At 59.1% G+C, this 16350-nt stretch overlaps 2 protein-coding genes across 6 annotated transcripts in view; one reads left to right on the top strand and one right to left on the bottom strand.

Moving 5' to 3' along the window:
* Positions 1 to 1452: 1452 nt before the first annotated feature.
* On the top strand, positions 1453 to 8449 carry DERL3 (derlin 3). Of its 2 annotated transcripts, XM_029220329.1 has the most exons (8): positions 1453 to 1570; positions 1693 to 1758; positions 1834 to 1907; positions 2006 to 2099; positions 2512 to 2707; positions 3164 to 3254; positions 3358 to 5373; positions 6141 to 8449. In XM_029220329.1, the coding sequence occupies exons 1-7, from the start codon at positions 1478 to 1480 to the stop codon at positions 3437 to 3439; spliced, it is 696 nt and encodes a 231-aa protein (XP_029076162.1). In that variant the 5' UTR covers positions 1453 to 1477; the 3' UTR covers positions 3440 to 5373; positions 6141 to 8449. The 2 variants fall into 2 exon arrangements, with proteins under 2 accessions (XP_029076162.1, XP_029076173.1); XM_029220340.1 differs by lacking the exon at positions 6141 to 8449 and having other exon boundaries at positions 1478 to 1570; positions 1696 to 1758; positions 3358 to 5320.
* Positions 5569 to 16350, bottom strand: part of SMARCB1 (SWI/SNF related, matrix associated, actin dependent regulator of chromatin, subfamily b, member 1) — a 27011-nt gene continuing 16229 nt past the window's right edge. For 2 of the 4 annotated variants that reach the window (XM_029220309.1, XM_029220317.1), the window contains exons 7-9: positions 12146 to 12336; positions 6231 to 6362; positions 5569 to 5899 (exon numbers count right to left, since the gene is read on the bottom strand). In XM_029220309.1, the coding sequence (XP_029076142.1) occupies positions 5860 to 5899; positions 6231 to 6362; positions 12146 to 12336 (363 nt within the window). In that variant the 3' untranslated portion in view covers positions 5569 to 5859. Of the gene's footprint in view, positions 6363 to 12145; positions 12337 to 16350 lie in introns of all 4 variants that reach the window. The other 2 variants (XM_029220291.1, XM_029220301.1) reach the window with 1 other exon arrangement.

Here is a 16350-nt window from a genome sequence, read left to right as displayed (position 1 = left end):
CTGGCTGTCTGCCTTCTCTAACTAATGAAGGTCGAGCTGCCCAGGCCTGGCCTCGCCCCTTGGGCATCTCACGCAGGCCCAAGGCTACAAATGTCATTGGTCTAATGAACGCTGCTACCCACACTTGGACAGCCTGCCTGACATCTCCCCCAACACCACACTTGGGTTTTTCCACACGGATGTCATACAGATGCCCCAAACTCAGTGAGGCCAGAACAGGACTCTCCATCTGCCTGCCTTTCTCCCAAGCATTCTCCAGCTCAGTAAAGGCCACCGCCTTCCATCCACCCTGCAGCTCAGGCCTCAAAGTCACCCTTGACTCCTCTCTCACAGCTCTGTCTAGTCTGCTGGCAAACCACATCCCGCCCCTCCTGGCCTTCCAGGCTCCACCCTGCCCAAGCCACCAGCGTCCCTTGCATCATCCCTTGCTCACCGATTCCTCTGGCAGTCTACTGTGCTCACAGCAGTGACAATCAAACATCACCTCTTCACAGAGGATTCCCAGATCACCCCACCTGGCATGGGGCACACTACCCAACCCTCCAGTCTCCACTTGGCTGTTATTTCTGTTAGCGCGCTGTCCTGCAAACACTATCTCTCATCTTAGCACAAGACCATGACGGCCTGTCTCCTTGGCTACACCAGGAGGGCAGGAGGGATGGCATCTTTTGTTGGCCTTTGTGTCTTCAGCATCCAGAACAGTGCCTGGCACATGGTCGGTGCTCAATAAATGATTGACTTTGTTCATTAGAATGAATAAATGGAGTTTCCCTTTTCCATCAAAATAACAAGGTCCTCTCCAGCCCGTCCACTTGCTCCAGCCTGCCTCGTCACCGGGGCTGCAAGTCCCCAGCCTGGCCCCTCCTCTGGCGGCCTTCGTGGGGCTTCCCAAGGAGCCGGCAGTTTCGGCAGGGCCTGGACGTGCGGGGGGATTTGGACTCGCGGCTGAGCGCCTCCTTCGCTGCTCTTGTTCCCGAGGGAAGAAGGACGGCCCGGGTCGCCGGGCAAGCCAGGTGGATCGACATATCAGGGCGGCCGAACTCCGGGTTCCACCCCGCCCACGCCCCGCGTGGCCCCGCCCCTTTAGTCTCCCGGGGCCTCCTCGAGCAAGCACTCCTAGCCTCGCCCCCAGGGTGGCTCGTGGGTCCTCGCTATTGGTCCTCCCCTAGTTTGCCGCGAAGTGCCCAGTTCCTCATTGGCCACATATTCTCCCGCGCCGCAGCCGCAGTCACCACAACAAGCGCCACGTGCTCAACCGTGGGGCTTGCTCATTGGCCGCGAGTCCCGACCCGCCCACGCCCCCATCCTGCCCCAGGCTTCCTGCTTCCTCCTCCTATTGGTTACCTGTCCCAACACCCCTCCCTCTAGCCCGGGCGCGCTGCACCTCAGATGAGGATTGGCCGAAGACAGGAAGGCGGGGTTTGGAGGCAGGTTAAGAGCGCTCGGCGGTGGGGCCACGCGTTCCTGAGAAGGTTCAATGGCGTGGCAGGGGATGGCGACCGAGTTCCTGCAGGTGCCGGCGGTGACGCGGACCTACACCGCAGCCTGCGTCCTCACCACCGCCGCCGTGGTGAGCCGGGCGGGCGGGTGGGTATCGCCATGGTTACAGCCCTGGGGGTTGCCATGGTTACGGTTGGACCACCCCCACCCCCCCCGCCGGGGGGCAGCTTCTGACGCCCCCTGGTTCCGCAGCAGCTGGAACTCCTCAGCCCTTTCCAGCTCTACTTTAATCCGCACCTCGTGTTCCGGAAGTTCCAGGTGAGGCCGCCCCGCCCCTTGCACCTGCTAGCCCAGCCCCGCCTGCCCCGCGCCTGACCGCCCGCCCCCATGCAGGTCTGGAGGCTCGTCACCAACTTCCTCTTCTTCGGGCCCCTGGGATTCAGCTTCTTCTTCAACATGCTCTTCGTGTATCCTCCGCGGGCCTGGGAGGCGGGGGTGGGGGTGGGGCAGCGGGAGCGGGGAAACTGAGCTCCGCTGGGAGGCACTTCCTATACGGACGCCGCAGGTTTCGCTACTGCCGTCTGCTGGAGGAGGGTTCCTTCCGCGGCCGCACGGCCGACTTCGTCTTCATGTTTCTCTTCGGGGGTGTCCTTATGATCGTATCCTTACGGGCTCTGGAACCTCTGGGCCCAGCCTGTGCTGGCCCTGGGGCCCGGCTTGAGCGCCGGCTGGAGAGGGACAGAGTCGCTTCCTCCAGTTTAGGCTGTATTGAGCGTGCATCGCGTGCTCAGCTCCAGGTGCCAGGGCTAGGTCCAGTGCTGTACCCAAAATGCCACACGGTGGGGTACCCGGGGCTCTGAGCCCTGAATGCCAGTATCCAGGAGGAACTGGGGCCAGGATGAACAGTGGTGGAGCCTGGGGTGAGGTGGAGAGGCAGTGCAGATCAGGTGGCCCCTGGAGGCCACAATGTGGCCTTAGATTGGGAAGGGAAACCAGCCAGCAGGAGGGTTCCAGGGGTTTAGGAAGTCAGAGGGGCCCTGGGCAGGGCATGAGGCCTTGACTCTGGCCCAGCTGCTGGGGCTCCTGGGCAGCCTCTTCTTCCTGGGCCAGGCCCTCACAGCCATGCTGGTATACGTATGGAGCCGCCGCAGCCCACGGGTGAGGGTCAACTTCTTCGGCCTCCTCACCTTCCAAGCGCCATTCCTGCCCTGGGCGCTCATGGGCTTCTCAATGCTGCTGGGCAACTCAATCCTCGTGGACCTTCTGGGTGAGCCTGCTGTCCATCCAGCCTTCCCCAAGCAGGCTGTCAGGGACCTGAGGGTCTGCTTGGCCAGAGCCCCCCGTCCACCTGCACTGGACCTCTCATCTGTCCCCACTGCCTCTTCCTGCCCTCACGGCTACCCTGTTCTTCCAGCCCCTTAAACAAGCCAGCCTATCGGTTTTACTTCTTCAGGCCTCACCTGCTTGCTGATGCTTGTGTAGGTTCTGACCCAGGTGGGGATGGATGGGTCAGGGTTCCTGCTTCATGGCTCCCATTCCTCCCATGTTCTCAGGCCTGACCCCCTCCCAGGACCTGCCCTCTTCTGGGCCAATCCCGGCCCCACCCTGGGCTGGCAGTCTGTGTAGGACATTGGTCACCCGTGCTCTGGGGCCTTCAGGGCTGCACTGGCCGTGGGCTCTGGGCTGTGGAGGGTGGCTTCAGCAGTTCGTGGCTCTCCCACAGGGATCGTTGTGGGCCACATCTACTATTTCCTGGAGGATGTCTTCCCCAACCAGCCTGGCGGCAAGAGGCTGCTGCTGACCCCTGGCTTCCTGTGAGTGCTAAGATGACAGCCCTCCCTATTCCCCCCCAGATGGTTCCCTACCCCATGGGGGAACCCCTGTTGGCTGAAGCTCAGCGTGGGCCCCTCCCCACAGGAAGCTGTTACTGGATGCCCCAGAGGAGGACCCCAATTACCTGCCCCTCCCTGAGGAGCAGCCAGGACCCCTGCAGCAGTGACCCCACCCAAGGCCAGGGCCAGTCCCAGGGGCCCACCTTCCTGGCCTCTGGCAGGACTGCATTCCCGCCGCAACCCTGGCTTGTAGCACAGCTACCTGTCCTGGAGGCTGGGCCATGCCCAGGGCCCACCCGAATAAACAATGACCTGCGTCCTCTTCACACACAGCACTGGCCCTCCTGCCTCGGCCGGCCACAGCTTTCCATGCAGGGTAGGTGCTGCTGGCCTTGACCAAGGGCCACCAAGCCTGACTGCTCTCTCAGCCCAAGAGCAGGTGGTAGGATGGGAGGCCCAGAGAGGGTCCAGAACCTACCCACAATTGCCCAGCAGAACTTTGAGCTCTCATCCCCACCCTGACTGTGCCTCCATCAGCCTTCAGTGAGGGGTGTCAGATCTTGGTGGTGGGGCCAGGACTGGGCTAGCTGGTCATGCTGAGCCCATTCTGTGGTGGCTGCTGCCCGAGGGGCCCTCAAGCTGATGCCTCCCTAGGCCCCTCCTGTCCCTCACCAGCAACCCACAAGGGGAGCTTTGCCTCATTTTCCAGCTAAGCAGCTAAAGGACTGGCTAAGTACCCACGGGGCCAGATGCAGAAAGGGGGCAGGCCCTTTCTGTGACCCCAAAGCCTTAAGTGTCACCTTAGCAGAGCCCAACGGCTGAGGCAGAGACCTCTGGGAAGCTCTGCCCCTGCCATTTTCAACTGAGGACGCGGAAGCCTCCTCTGGCCCACAGCTCACTTGCATCAGATGACCAGTCCCCCTGGTTTACTCCTGGATCGTCACCAGCACGAGGGCTCCTCCAGCCGCCAGCTGTCACGTTCACAGATGACAGAAGTATTCGCCATGGGATTGGACCTTGACATTGTAGTGAAACCTTTGGAGCAGCAGTGGGCTCAGCAGTGGGCAGGTGGCACGCGAAGGCCCCTCCCCGGGCCTCTCCCAGGCAGGTGGCCAGCCTGGCCAGTGGGCTGAGGCAGGCAGGGTGTGTCCCACCCACCAGCTGGGGGCTTGGGCCACCTCCTGTTGGCCTGAACACACACCTCAGCAGTGGAGCCCACTTGTCTCCAAAGCCAGCTGGGCCTGGAGCCTTCCTCTTTGCTCAGGGCCTTCCAGTGAAGCCCAGCTGTCTCCTTGCTTGGGGTCCAGCAAGTTCCACTCCTGGATGAAGGGCAGTGGCTGGAGTACAAATTCTTAGGACGTGCTCACGAGGCCCACCACCACCCCCGCCCCAGCCCAGACGCCAGGCCCATCTCACCCCACATCTCACAGCGAGAACCTTCAGAGCTCTGCCCCTGCCCAGTATGGGGCTTGGGCTGGGTACCAGGTGCCATGGGGCCCCAGCCATGCTCCGGGGAGCAGAGCAGTCCTGACCCTCAGCCCTGCCAGCAACTGAAGGTGCGGGGTCTGGGTCCATGGTCTTCAGTTAGACTGTAGCTGTGCCTGGGTCACCCTGTGGTGCCTGGCCCAGTGAGGAGGCCCCCATGTGCCATCCTCCTGGGTCCCACATCACAGGCAGAGTGGGGACCCTTCCACATTACAGGAGAGGATGCAGAGCTGCATCACTCTTCGAGTTGGTGCCAGATTGGGTGTACTGCTCCACACTCTTCTCCTGTTACTCCTCACAACCTGCGGGGAGGGAGGGGCTGGCCTGGCCACAGCATCAGCTGGGGGTGGAGATGGGCCCCAGTCCACCTGTTATGTGTGAGGTGCTAGGAGGTGTGGCGAGAGCAGTGCACACCTGCTGGAGCTGAACAGCTGGGCACGGGCACCCGGGCTGGCAACACGCCCTCAATGACCGCACAAGACGGGGCCTCTCCAAGGACCAGAGAAGCATGCTCCTGGCTGGGGGCGGGGCTGCGGCTGATGGAACAAGCAGCCCTGCCTGCTGAGCCTCACCCCCTTCTCATCCCTCTGGGACTGCAAGGACTTGCCGAGCACAGGTGGGTGGGATGCTGGGGCCAAGGGGAATCAAAACTGCTCTGAGTCAGGGCCTGGCAGGGCTGAGAATAGAGCCACGGTCCTGCTAAGGCTCAGCTGGGGACATGAGGCAGAGGAGGGTGAGGGTCCTGCCCGCAGCCTCAACCACGTGTCCTGACCACATGTGCTCTCCCCCATTCTTGTTTTGACGCCACCACTTTGAAGAAACGAAACAGGACCTGTCGCCTTTTATTTAAAAAATGTTGCTTGCCCTGCCTGGGGCTCCTATACAAAAACAAAACACAACCCAAAATGAGGCTTCTTCCTGACCAGAGACAGCGGTAGGGACTGGAGCTCAGCAAAAGGAATGTGTACCCTGGGGTGGATGACCAGGAGGCCCCTGCCCCATGCTCCTCAGGATGGCCGGGCTGCCCCCTCCTTGCCAGAAGATGGAGGGGAGACGGTCCAATCTTCCAGATGCTCCGTGGGAGCCAAGCACCACTGGGTGGTTACCAGGCCGGGGCAGTGTTGGCCAGACGCCTCATCCGCCTGCAGGAGGGGAGAGGGCGGTGACCCTGGGCAGCTGCCCCTCCACCAGGGATCTCTAGGGCAGCCAGGGGAAGGGGCAGAGACAGGATGTGGTAGGTGGGATCCCCAGCCCCTCCCTCAGCCTTGGCCTGCTACTTGGGGCCCTGAAGCTGCCCTCTGTCCCACCCACCTCGCCAGGGGTCCCAAAACCTGGTCTAGGCTGTGGTCAGACCGACCCAAGGGCTACTCTTGTCCCCTGCAGGACTAGACTGGGACTCATCATCCAGGGGCCTGCTGGGTCTCGGGAAAGGGGACGGTCCTGTCCTGCCTGAAAATGGGGCTGGGGAGGCACCTTGTGTTCCTGTCCTGGTCGCGGATCTTCTTCTCCATCTCGGCGTCTGTTAGGGTCTCCAGCAGCGGGCACCACTGATCAGCGTCGCCTGTGTTCCGGATGGCAATCTCCACCGTGGGCAGGGGGTTCTCACTGTGGAAGACAGGAGGAAGTAGACAGTTCACAGAGCAGCAGCCGGAGAGGCCCCAGAAAGCGCTGTCCACGCCCCACGGGCAGCTGGAACGCTGGAGCCTGGTGTCTGTGCCTGGCCCCCAACAGGGCGGTGGGGGTGCTGTGGCCCAGTGGACACCACGACAGCGACTCCAGGTCTGCATGCTGGGGAAGGGTCCATAGGACAGCGTTGCAGGGCCAGCTGTTCCCACTGCACCTGTGGGGAGGGGGAGGGCCGTCCGTCTCGCTCAGCGTCCACGAAAAAGGAAACCAAAGGAGTCCACCCAGGAGTCCAGATGCTGCTCACTGAAGGCCACTGCCCCTGATGGTCCCACACACAGCTCCTCAGCCCGTCATAGGGCCCAGAACCCACGACCCGTGACTTCTCCACCTTGGGGTCCCTCAGAAACGTCTCCGACTCCAGCTGAGGGCCATCTGCACAGCCTCTGGCTAAGTGGACCCAGCGGTTGGGGGGGGGGTCAGCCTCAGCAAGGCCACCAAGGCTGGGGGTGCCTGACCGAGCTGCCGCCTTTGCCAGGAGGGCCAAGCCCAGGCTGCCCAGTGAGCCTCAGCACAGCCCGAGCCCTGCCCCCATCTACCCGGAGCCCTGTAGAGTCAGCTCTGGAGGAGGGAGAGCAGGGGGGCCCCAGGGAGGTGCCCGGTGGATGATGGCACAGAAGAAAACGGGCCCCTGGCCTTGGTCTAAACACCTCATCTCAAAAATGGGGACAATGTCCTTGCTGTGAGGGCTTTCAGAGGATCACTATTACTAAACATCCAATGTACATCCACTATGTGAGGGCCGGGTGCCACTCCCACAGCCCCCCGAGCCCGTACCGAGGGGCTGCCCAGCGTGACTGCAGAGCCCCCGCCCATCCCCCTCACGCTGCTCCTCGGCCTGGAGTCTCAGGGACCGCAGGCGCACGGGGCACAACCCAGGGCTGCCCTGCTCCCCTGCAGAAGTGGTGCTCGCCTCTTGCTGCCACAGCTTGGCCCATGGGGTCCATGCCCATGAGGCCCGGAGCTGGTGCTGGTGACTCAGAGGCCTGTGGCTGGGCCGCCCCTCCTCGGCTGCTCCTGACAGCTGCTCCCCAGCCGGGTGGCGGTTTGGCAATCCCAAAACCAGCCGGCCAAAGACCCAAACATCATTCCTCACCTCGAGGGCTCCCAGCCGCCTTCCTCAGGAAGGGGAAACATGAAAGTCGCCAAGCCCACGTGGAGGGGAGCCAAACATGTTTTCCTCTTAAAGAAGAGCTGGAGCGTGGGTCCTGGAGGCCCCTGTGTTTACCTCCCTGTGGCTCTGGGAAGATTCCACCCCAGTGGGTTTGTTCTAAAATAAGAACTGCTTGAACCAGGCACGGAAGGATGGGCCTAGAGCCAGCAGGCCCCATAGGTGTTGCAGGAGACATGCGGGCAGAGCCGCCCTGAAGCCCTCAGAATCCCCTCTGAGGGGATTGTGCTTCCCGGGCCTCGAGGCCACCTGGGACCCTGATGTTCCCACGACCTGCGGTGTCCAGGCAGGGAGGCCATGGCTGAGGAGGCAGAGGACCTGGACGTTCATCTTCGATGTGACCTCACTTTCATGACCTCAGGAGGTACAAGAGGCCAGCTGAGAAGCATGACTGTGCCCACTTGGTAGAGGAGAACAAGGCTGTGATGGTGAGCAACCTGCTCACAGCTCCTCAGCTGGGAGGAGGGGGCAAAACTCGACGTTGCCCTCCTGTTTATGATCAACTAACTTTGGATAAGAGGCCAAACCCACTCAATGGGGACAGAGCAGTCTTTCCAACAAATGGTGCTGGGACAGGAGCCTGGATCAGGCCACTGTTTCTTAGGTATGACACCAAAAGCACAAGCAACAAAAGAAAAAATAGATAAACTGGACATCATCAAAATGTAAAACTTGTGGGACTTCCCTGGCGATCCAGTGGTTAAGACTTCGCCTTCCAATGCAGTGGGTGCAGGTTCAATCCCTGGTCGGGGAGCTAAAATCCCACATGCCTCTCGCCAAAAAACCAAAACAAAACAGAAGCAATATTGTAACGAATTCAATAAAGACGTTAAAACAATGGTCCACATCAAAAAAAAAAGAATTTTAACTTTTGTGCCTGAAATGACACTGTCACGAAAGTGAAACATAAACCCACAAAAAGGGAGAGAATATTTGCAAATCATGTATGTGATAAGGGACCTGTAGCTAGGATATATAATGAACTCTTACAACTAAATAATAAAACACCAAATAACCCAATTAAAACACAAAGGACTTGAATAACCTTTCGTCTAAAGAAGATATACACACGTCCAACAGCACATGAAAATATGCTCAACACCATCAGCCATTGGGAAATGCAAATCAAACCACACGGAGATGCCACTAGGGTGGCTAGGATCAAAGTCAGATAACAAAGGCTGGCGAGGATGTGGAGAAACTGGAGCCCTTGCTCTGCTGGAGAGAATGTAAAACCGTGCAGCTGCTTTGAAAACAAGTCTAGTGGTTCCTCCAAACGCTAAACAGAGCTACCACGTGACTCAGCAATTCCACCCCTAGGTACATACCCAAGAGAACTGAAAATAGGTGTTCAAACAAAACCTTGTGCACAAATGTTCACGGTAGCACTACTCTTAACAGCCAAAAGGTAACAAAACCCAAATGACCATCAACTGATGACTGGATAAATAAAGTATGGTCTGTCTATATGATGGAATATTATTCAGCCACAAAAAGGAATGAAGTTCTGATACAGGCTCCACATGGACGAACCCTGAAAACATTATGCTAAGAAGCTGGCCACAAAAAACCATATGTTATATGATTCTATTTACGTTAAGTATTCAGAACAGGCATATCTACAGGCGGGAAGTAGATCAGCAGTTGCCCAGGACTGCGGAACTGTGCAAACACACAAAAACTCACTGAGTCAACACTCTAGGTGGTGAACGAAAACAAGCCGGCCAGCCCGGCCATGGGGCCAGCGCAGGGGCTGGAGCCCCAGGACTAACCTCTTCTGGTGGCTCTGGTCAGCCAGTCCACAACGACCCTGGTGCCTCCCAACCCTGAGGCTGTTCCAGTGACAATGCCTCTGTCCCCCACCGGGCACAGCTGCCAGGTTCTCTGACCCTTTGCCTGTCCCCAGCTTCCTCCAGCCGCTCCTGCCCTGGCCACCCACTGCCTCCTCCCTGGCCCACACCCTCTGGCCTCAGTGGCCAGGCACTCGCACCTCCTCTGCTGGACAGCACACTGGTTCTCCCCTGTGTCCCCAGCCAGGGCGGAGGGCTGGCCTGGAGGAGGTAGAGGAACTCTGCAGGATGCCACCCCCCTCATAGTCTTGGTGACCGTCTGACACCCTCACACCCTCTGCCCAGCCCTCCCCTGGGGAGCCCTGCCCCCTCGTCACTGTCTCTTGTCTCCATTCCGCTGGCTCCAGGACATCTGTATGTCCTTCTGGTTCAGCTCTATCCTCTAGCAGCCACACGCCCGCGTCCCCCTCATGCTCACTGCCTGCCTCTGCCCACATCAGGCTTGCCCGGCCCGCTGCCTGTTCTCCGCACTGGTGCCCCAGCTCACTAGCCTGTGACTAGCCTGCTCCACTGTCGCAGAGGAGGGCACCGTGGCCAGACACCAGGCTGGGCTCAGTCTGGCAGAGACAGCCAGCACTGGCTCACAGGAATCCAGAGAGCTTCCAACAGGGGTGACGGGGCCCAGAGCTTACAGTCCCCTTGAGGAGTCATGCGACTCAGCAGCTGCCAAGCTTCGCGTAGCAGAAACCAGGCTGGGGCTCCCAGGCCAGCTCTCCGTGGGCCAGGCAGGCCCTGGCCCTGGAGATGCGGCGAGCCCCTCTCCTTTCCCCAGGCAGAGGCTGGACAGCAGGGAAAGGCTGCTACTGGTCTCCCGGGGAGCTCCCGAGGTGTGGGGAGCACACGGGGAGAACGCGGGGTGGGGTCAGGAGACAAAGTTCCAGGCCCCCTGCTAGCCGCAGTCCTGCCCCTGGATGATAAAGCCTGACCCCGCGCTCCCCTTCCTGTCCTGCCAGCTCTCCGAGCACCCCGCTGCCCAGCCCAGACCCAGCACACGCGAGCCCACGAAGCCTGGTCGGCTGGGGAAGTGCAGCAGCCCTCCTGATGCCAAAGGAGGCCTGTGGCCGCCTCCAGACCACCAGGCAGGCCGCACCCACCCAGCTGGCTGGGCCAGGCTGCTGTGGAGGGGGCATGCTTACCACAGTCCCCAGTGGGGCGGCCCTGCCTTTGATCCTGAGGATTTGAAAGCTGCATCCTCAGTACCAGAGTCATTCCCACCCCACAACGGACGTGTTAATTAGCTGCTGAGATGGGAGCACTCCAAGCCCTGACCTGCACCCCCGGGGCCCCCGGGGGCCTGCTCTGGAGCTGCAGGTCGCACTGCCGACAGCCCGGAGCCCCGGCAATCAGAGCAGGAGGGATGCGGCCTCATGTGTGGACACCCTCCAAGTCCCCCTGCTGCACACCAGTGAGATGTGGGCTCTGACTCAGCATTTGGGGATGAGGGACTCCCAGGACCTCAGGGTCGACTCTAGGAAGCAAGGCCACCCCAGACTGGCCCCAGGCCGGTCGGCCTCAGCTTGCATGCCGTCAGTGGACACACACCGCGACACCGCGAGCAGACCTCCCATGGGATGTGGAGTGTGGGCCTGTACCCACATCTGTGGAGCAGGATCCCCAGTTAGCGGGGCTGCTGGAGGTCATGGGAGGCCACGTATGTTATGTCAGCCGGGACGCCCAGGGCCTGAGGCCCTGCGGGTGTTGGTCATTCCTTCTCTCTTGCTCAGAGCTACAGGAAAACTGAGAAGGCTACCTCCTGGGATTTCTGGGGGAACCAGCTGAGACACAAACAGACTCATGCGCTCCCTTAGCTGTTCGTCTCTGCAAGGCTCTTCATCTTTGCTCCTCTGCACCACCTTAAGGGGTGGTCCCTCAGTAATGGCCTCCAAATGTGGACGGTGACAGCTTGACGAGCAGAACAAATCCTAACATCCTATTTTGATGCAGAGATACTCAGCGCCGCCCCTGCTGGCACCCCATCCCGCAGAGGAAAAGGAGCTCAGGGGACAGGGCTGGATGTGACGAACAGTCCTGTTGGTGGGCGAGCTCTGCTATGTGGTTAACGCTCGCCGACTCCTACCCCGGCCAGGCCCGCACGGCAGGGCCACCAGGAACAGGAAGGCCACATCTGTGTCATGAGGAGCCCCGTCCCCCGGTCCACCCCCACCAGCACCCATGACACTGGACCAAATGCTACATTTACACTCCCTACCCCCCCCCCTCCCCAGCAGCCTGAACGCTACTCCCTCTTCCACACCGGCACCCAGTACGGGTCCAGCCGGCAGGGGTGCCCACCACCTGCTCTCTGACTGAACAAGCAGCCTCTTCCCCTCCAGGGAAGGCAGCATGGAGTAGGCCTTGTTTGAGATTCAGTGCCAGTCCATCAGACAACCCCGACCGAGGAAGGGTCTGGGTGAGTGCAGGGAGGAGGTGGCGTGTGAGGGCGGCAGGGGCTGTTGGCGGCAGAGTGGGTGAGGACAGAGGGGCAGACCCGCCACCTCCTTAGATCCTCCTCTGTGATGGGGGATGGGAGGAGCCAACAGAGGCCGTTGAGCCCGCAAAGCTGCTGTCGGCCAGACGGCATCATGAGGCTCCAGAAAGTCCCAAAGGCATCACCACACACAGGGGGAAGCCTTGTCCCCAGAATGGTCTGCAGAAGGAGGAGGAGGCACCTGTCCAAGACCTACCTGAAGGCGTAGGTCTTCTGATGCCAGCTCAGCTGTCCCCGGATGCTGTACGCGATGGTGGTGACGAACTCCCCGCCCAGCCCCAGCTCGGAGCACAGCTTCAGGGCAAACTTCTCCGGTGAGTTCTCCTTCTCTGACATGTCCCACTCAAACTGGTCCACCAGGGAGATGTTTCCCACGTGGATGTTCAGCTGGGCCAGAACCAGGAACACGAGTCAGAGCAGGCAGAACTGCATCCCCGCTCCAGGCCCATGAGGAAGTGGGACGGCTGCCCTTATCCCTCTGGCTGCAACTCCCCATCCGCAAACGGGGCTGACCCCACAGACCTCCTGGGCGGCCGGAGAGACTGTGGTTCAGGGCCCGGCACTGTCACCCTCTAGGGAGGGCCCCGGGCACCTGAGTCCCGCCTTGCCCCTGTTCCCACCCCCTCGCTCCCTGCACTGGCTGGTAGCCTCTTCTCTGCCTCTTCACGGAACACGCCCCGCCCTGAAATCATCTGCTATGCGCACGGCACAGCCAGGGCCTGGGCGGGGGTGGGGGCGGCGGGAGCGGAGGCCACGCTGGTTCCTGCGCCTTGCTCCCCAGAGGCATCTGTGAGACGTGCCACCTGCAGCCACAGCCTGTGCCCCAGGAGCTCCCCACCCTGACTTTCCACCCCACAGATGGCCTGGGCCTGCTCTGAAACTGGGCATCAGAGACTCACAGGAAGGACAACTCGGGGTCTGGCGGCATTCACTGGGCACCGTGTGGAGACCCCTGCCCCTGCTGTCCAGCCCTCTACCAGCCAAGCAGGCCACGGTGCACCTGCCCCTTCATGCTACTGTCCCCAGGCGCTCAGCTGGGCTTTTAAGATTCGGATCGGGACTCGTCCATGCCTTCAGAGAAATGTGAGGCCCTACCACCTGACCTGTGCGTGAAGTCCTGCACGTCTGGGCCCCCTGCACGGCACTCCACTCTGCAGCCGAGGCCCCGCCACTCCCGCCTCCAAGCCGCGCCCTTGCTGGGCGACCAAGCAGGTCTGCGGGTGAGAATCGGAAGAGCCGGCCCTTCCCAGCAGGAACCACGTATCTGGTGAGCCACGTCGGCACAACAGGACCGGAAAGCGAAGCAGCAGCAGGCAGCCCATGGACACATCACACAGGACCACACCACCCTGCGCACCACTCGGCCTGGCCATCAGGGGTGCCACGCAGACCGGTGCCTGTTTGTGCACTGCGCCGACTGCTCATCAACGCTATCGTTTATTAAGAAATACATACTCCTGCCGACCCAGGAGGCGCACAGGGACACACAGTGGGAAAAACAGACACAGAGTCATCTTCATGGGTTGACATCCAGTGCGGGGTTAAATACGTGAATGAGGGGACATCAGAGGTGTAGGTGCTGAGGGGAAGAGGGGGAGGGGCAGAAAGTGCAGTCAGCCGTTAGCTGACTAACGGGCAGGAAGGCCGCCCGGTGGAGGGGGCATTTTAGGAAGAACTGGACAAGCTGAGAGAGAGCAGGGTGGGGCTCCCGGGGGAGGGTCTGGGCAGAGCAGGGCCTGAGGCCTCCACAGAGGATGCAGGAAGCTCACAGAGTGGGGACTGGGAGCCGTCAGGGGGGTGGTGGGTGGTGAGGGGCAGCTGGACTGTGGGGCCAGGCCCCCCGAGCAGGCTCCCCAGCGTCAACCTGTATCACCCACATGCCATTCCCTCCCCCAGAAAGGGCCCACCAGCCCCCCAGAGTCTGACAGCTCCACCCTCAGCTGCACTGAGCCCCACGGCCCTGGAGCGCCAGGTGTCCTGGTCGCGGTGCCAGCCTAGGCTTTCATTCCACCGCTCCGGGAGCACCTGTGAGCGGCCGCCCTGAGCTAAGGCGCTGCTCTGTGAGGAGACATTGGTCAGATGTCATCCTTCACTGTGTCCCAGAAGCACCCGGCTCCTCTGGAGTCTGTGACACATGGGAAACCCTGGATGTGGCCATCAGCGTGCTCGCCTACCAGGTGGCACGCTCCCCCAAGGTCACAGTGCCCACGAGGCTCTGCCTCCCCAGCAGCAGGCCTTCCCTGACCAGCTGTGTCCGGCCCCAATGCTGGCAGGCCCTCACGACCCCAACCAGGCAGGACCCCGACCTGGGGATGGTCTCCCAGCAGCCTACCAGCCAATACCATCCCATGGGTGGGGATTATAGGTGGGTGTGAGGGCCTGAACGGACCCCACGGCTGAGAGCTGTTTAGTCACCAAGAAAGCCTCTGATCAGGGAGCAGGTGACGGTCCCAGGTGGATTTTCAACTGCCTGACAACTTTCTGTATGGCTGCCCACAAGCCCCATCAGGATAATAAAAAGATGACACTCAGTTACAATAAAATGTCAGAGAAGCCAGCTGTCAAACTCACAAGGACCCTCCCTGTGGCTGATCCCGCCTATTTGGAACCATGCAGTTGGGTGTAGCCAACTCTGCAAGTCCACGTCCCCACCATGGTTACAGGACAAAGATGCAGCACAGAGCGGAGTAGGGACCACCCTCCAGGGGCCACAGGCTGCGCACAGGAACACAGGTGTTGGTCCCACAGCTGCACCCCACACATCCCCACCGCTTCTCTCCCAGGACATCCCCTTTCTTTCTCACCCGTGCCCTTTTTCTGCTAGTTGGCCATAATGAGAAACTGAAGCAGGTTAAGAAAAATAAATTCATATTTCTTTTAAAAGAAATTAACTAGCAAGGAGGTTGAATCAGTAATTAAAAACCTCCCTACAAAGAAAAGCCCTGGACCAGATGGCTTTACTGGTGAATCCTACCAAACGTTTAAAGAAGAACTAATACCAATCCTTATCAAATCCTGCCAAAAACAGGATGGACTTGAGGGGGAAGGGTAAGCTGGGACGAAGTGAGAGAGTGGCACGGACTTGTAAATACTACCACATGTAAAATAGATAGCTAGCGGGAAGCAGCCGCATAGCACAGGGAGATCAGCTCGTTGCTTTGTAACCATCCAGAGGGGTGGGAAGGAGATGCAAGAGGGAGGAGATATGGGGATATATGTATATATATAGCTTATTCACTTCGTTATAAAGCAGAAACTAACACACCATTGTAAAGCAATTATGCTCCAATAAAGATGTTAAAAAAAAATAATCCTGCCAAAAAACCGAAGAGCAAGGAACACTCCATAACTCATTGCCTTGATACCAAAGCCAGGCAAAGATACTACAAGAAAGGAAAACTATAGACCAATACTTCTTACGAACATTGATATGAAAATCCTCAACAGACTTCCCTGGTGGCGCAGTGGTTAAGAATCCACCTGCCAATGCAAGAGACATGGGTTCGAGCCCAGGTCCGGGAAGATCCCACATGCCGCAGAGCGACTAAGCCCATGCGCCACAACTACTGAGCCTGTGCTCTAGAGCCCAAGAGCCACAACTACTGAAGCCCGTGAACCCAGAGCCTATGCTCTGCAACAAAGAGAAGCCACCACAATGAGAAGCCCGCACACCGCAATGAAAAGTAGCCCCCACTCGCTGCTACTAGAGAAAGCCCACACGCAGCAAGGAAGACCCAATGCAGCCAAAAATAAATTAAAAAAAATAAATTCAACAAAATACTAGCAAAACTGAATTCAACAGCACATTAGAAGAATTACACACCATTATAAATGATACAACAACATAAATCAATTATAAAAAGTGGAATCTATTATGGCAATGCAGGGATGGCTCAATAAGAAAACCGATCAATGCAATAAACCACTTGAACAGAATGAAGGACAAAAACCATATGATCGGGGCTTCCCTGGTGGCGCAGTGGTGGGGAGTCCACCTGCCGATGCAGGGGACATGGGTTCATGCCCCAGTCCAGGAAGATCCCACATGCCACCGAGCGGCTGGGCCCATGAGCCATGGCCACTGGGCTTGGGCGTCCGGAGCCTGTGCTCCGAAACGGGAGAGGCCACAACAGTGAGAGGCCCGAGTACCGCAAAAAACAAACAAACAAAAAAAACCCATATCATGTCAACAGATGTAGAAAAAAGCATTTGACAAAATTCAACACGCTTTCGTGGTAAAACCACTCAATAAACTAAGAATAAGTGGAAACTATATCAACATAAAATTAATACACAAAAAAATCAATGTAAATATCACACTCAATGGTGAAAGAATGGTAACTTTTCCTCTAAGATCAGAAACTAGCCAAGGATACCCACTCTTGCCACTTTCATTCAACA

The sequence above is a fragment of the Monodon monoceros genome, unplaced genomic scaffold, assembly GCF_005190385.1.
Source record: "Monodon monoceros isolate NGI ecotype Baffin Bay Population unplaced genomic scaffold, NGI_Narwhal_1 Super_Scaffold_1, whole genome shotgun sequence".
In the NCBI taxonomy this organism is placed as follows: Eukaryota; Metazoa; Chordata; class Mammalia; order Artiodactyla; family Monodontidae; genus Monodon; species Monodon monoceros.
Note: the sequence above shows the minus strand (reverse complement) of the source record. Positions and strands in the feature narration are given on the sequence as shown.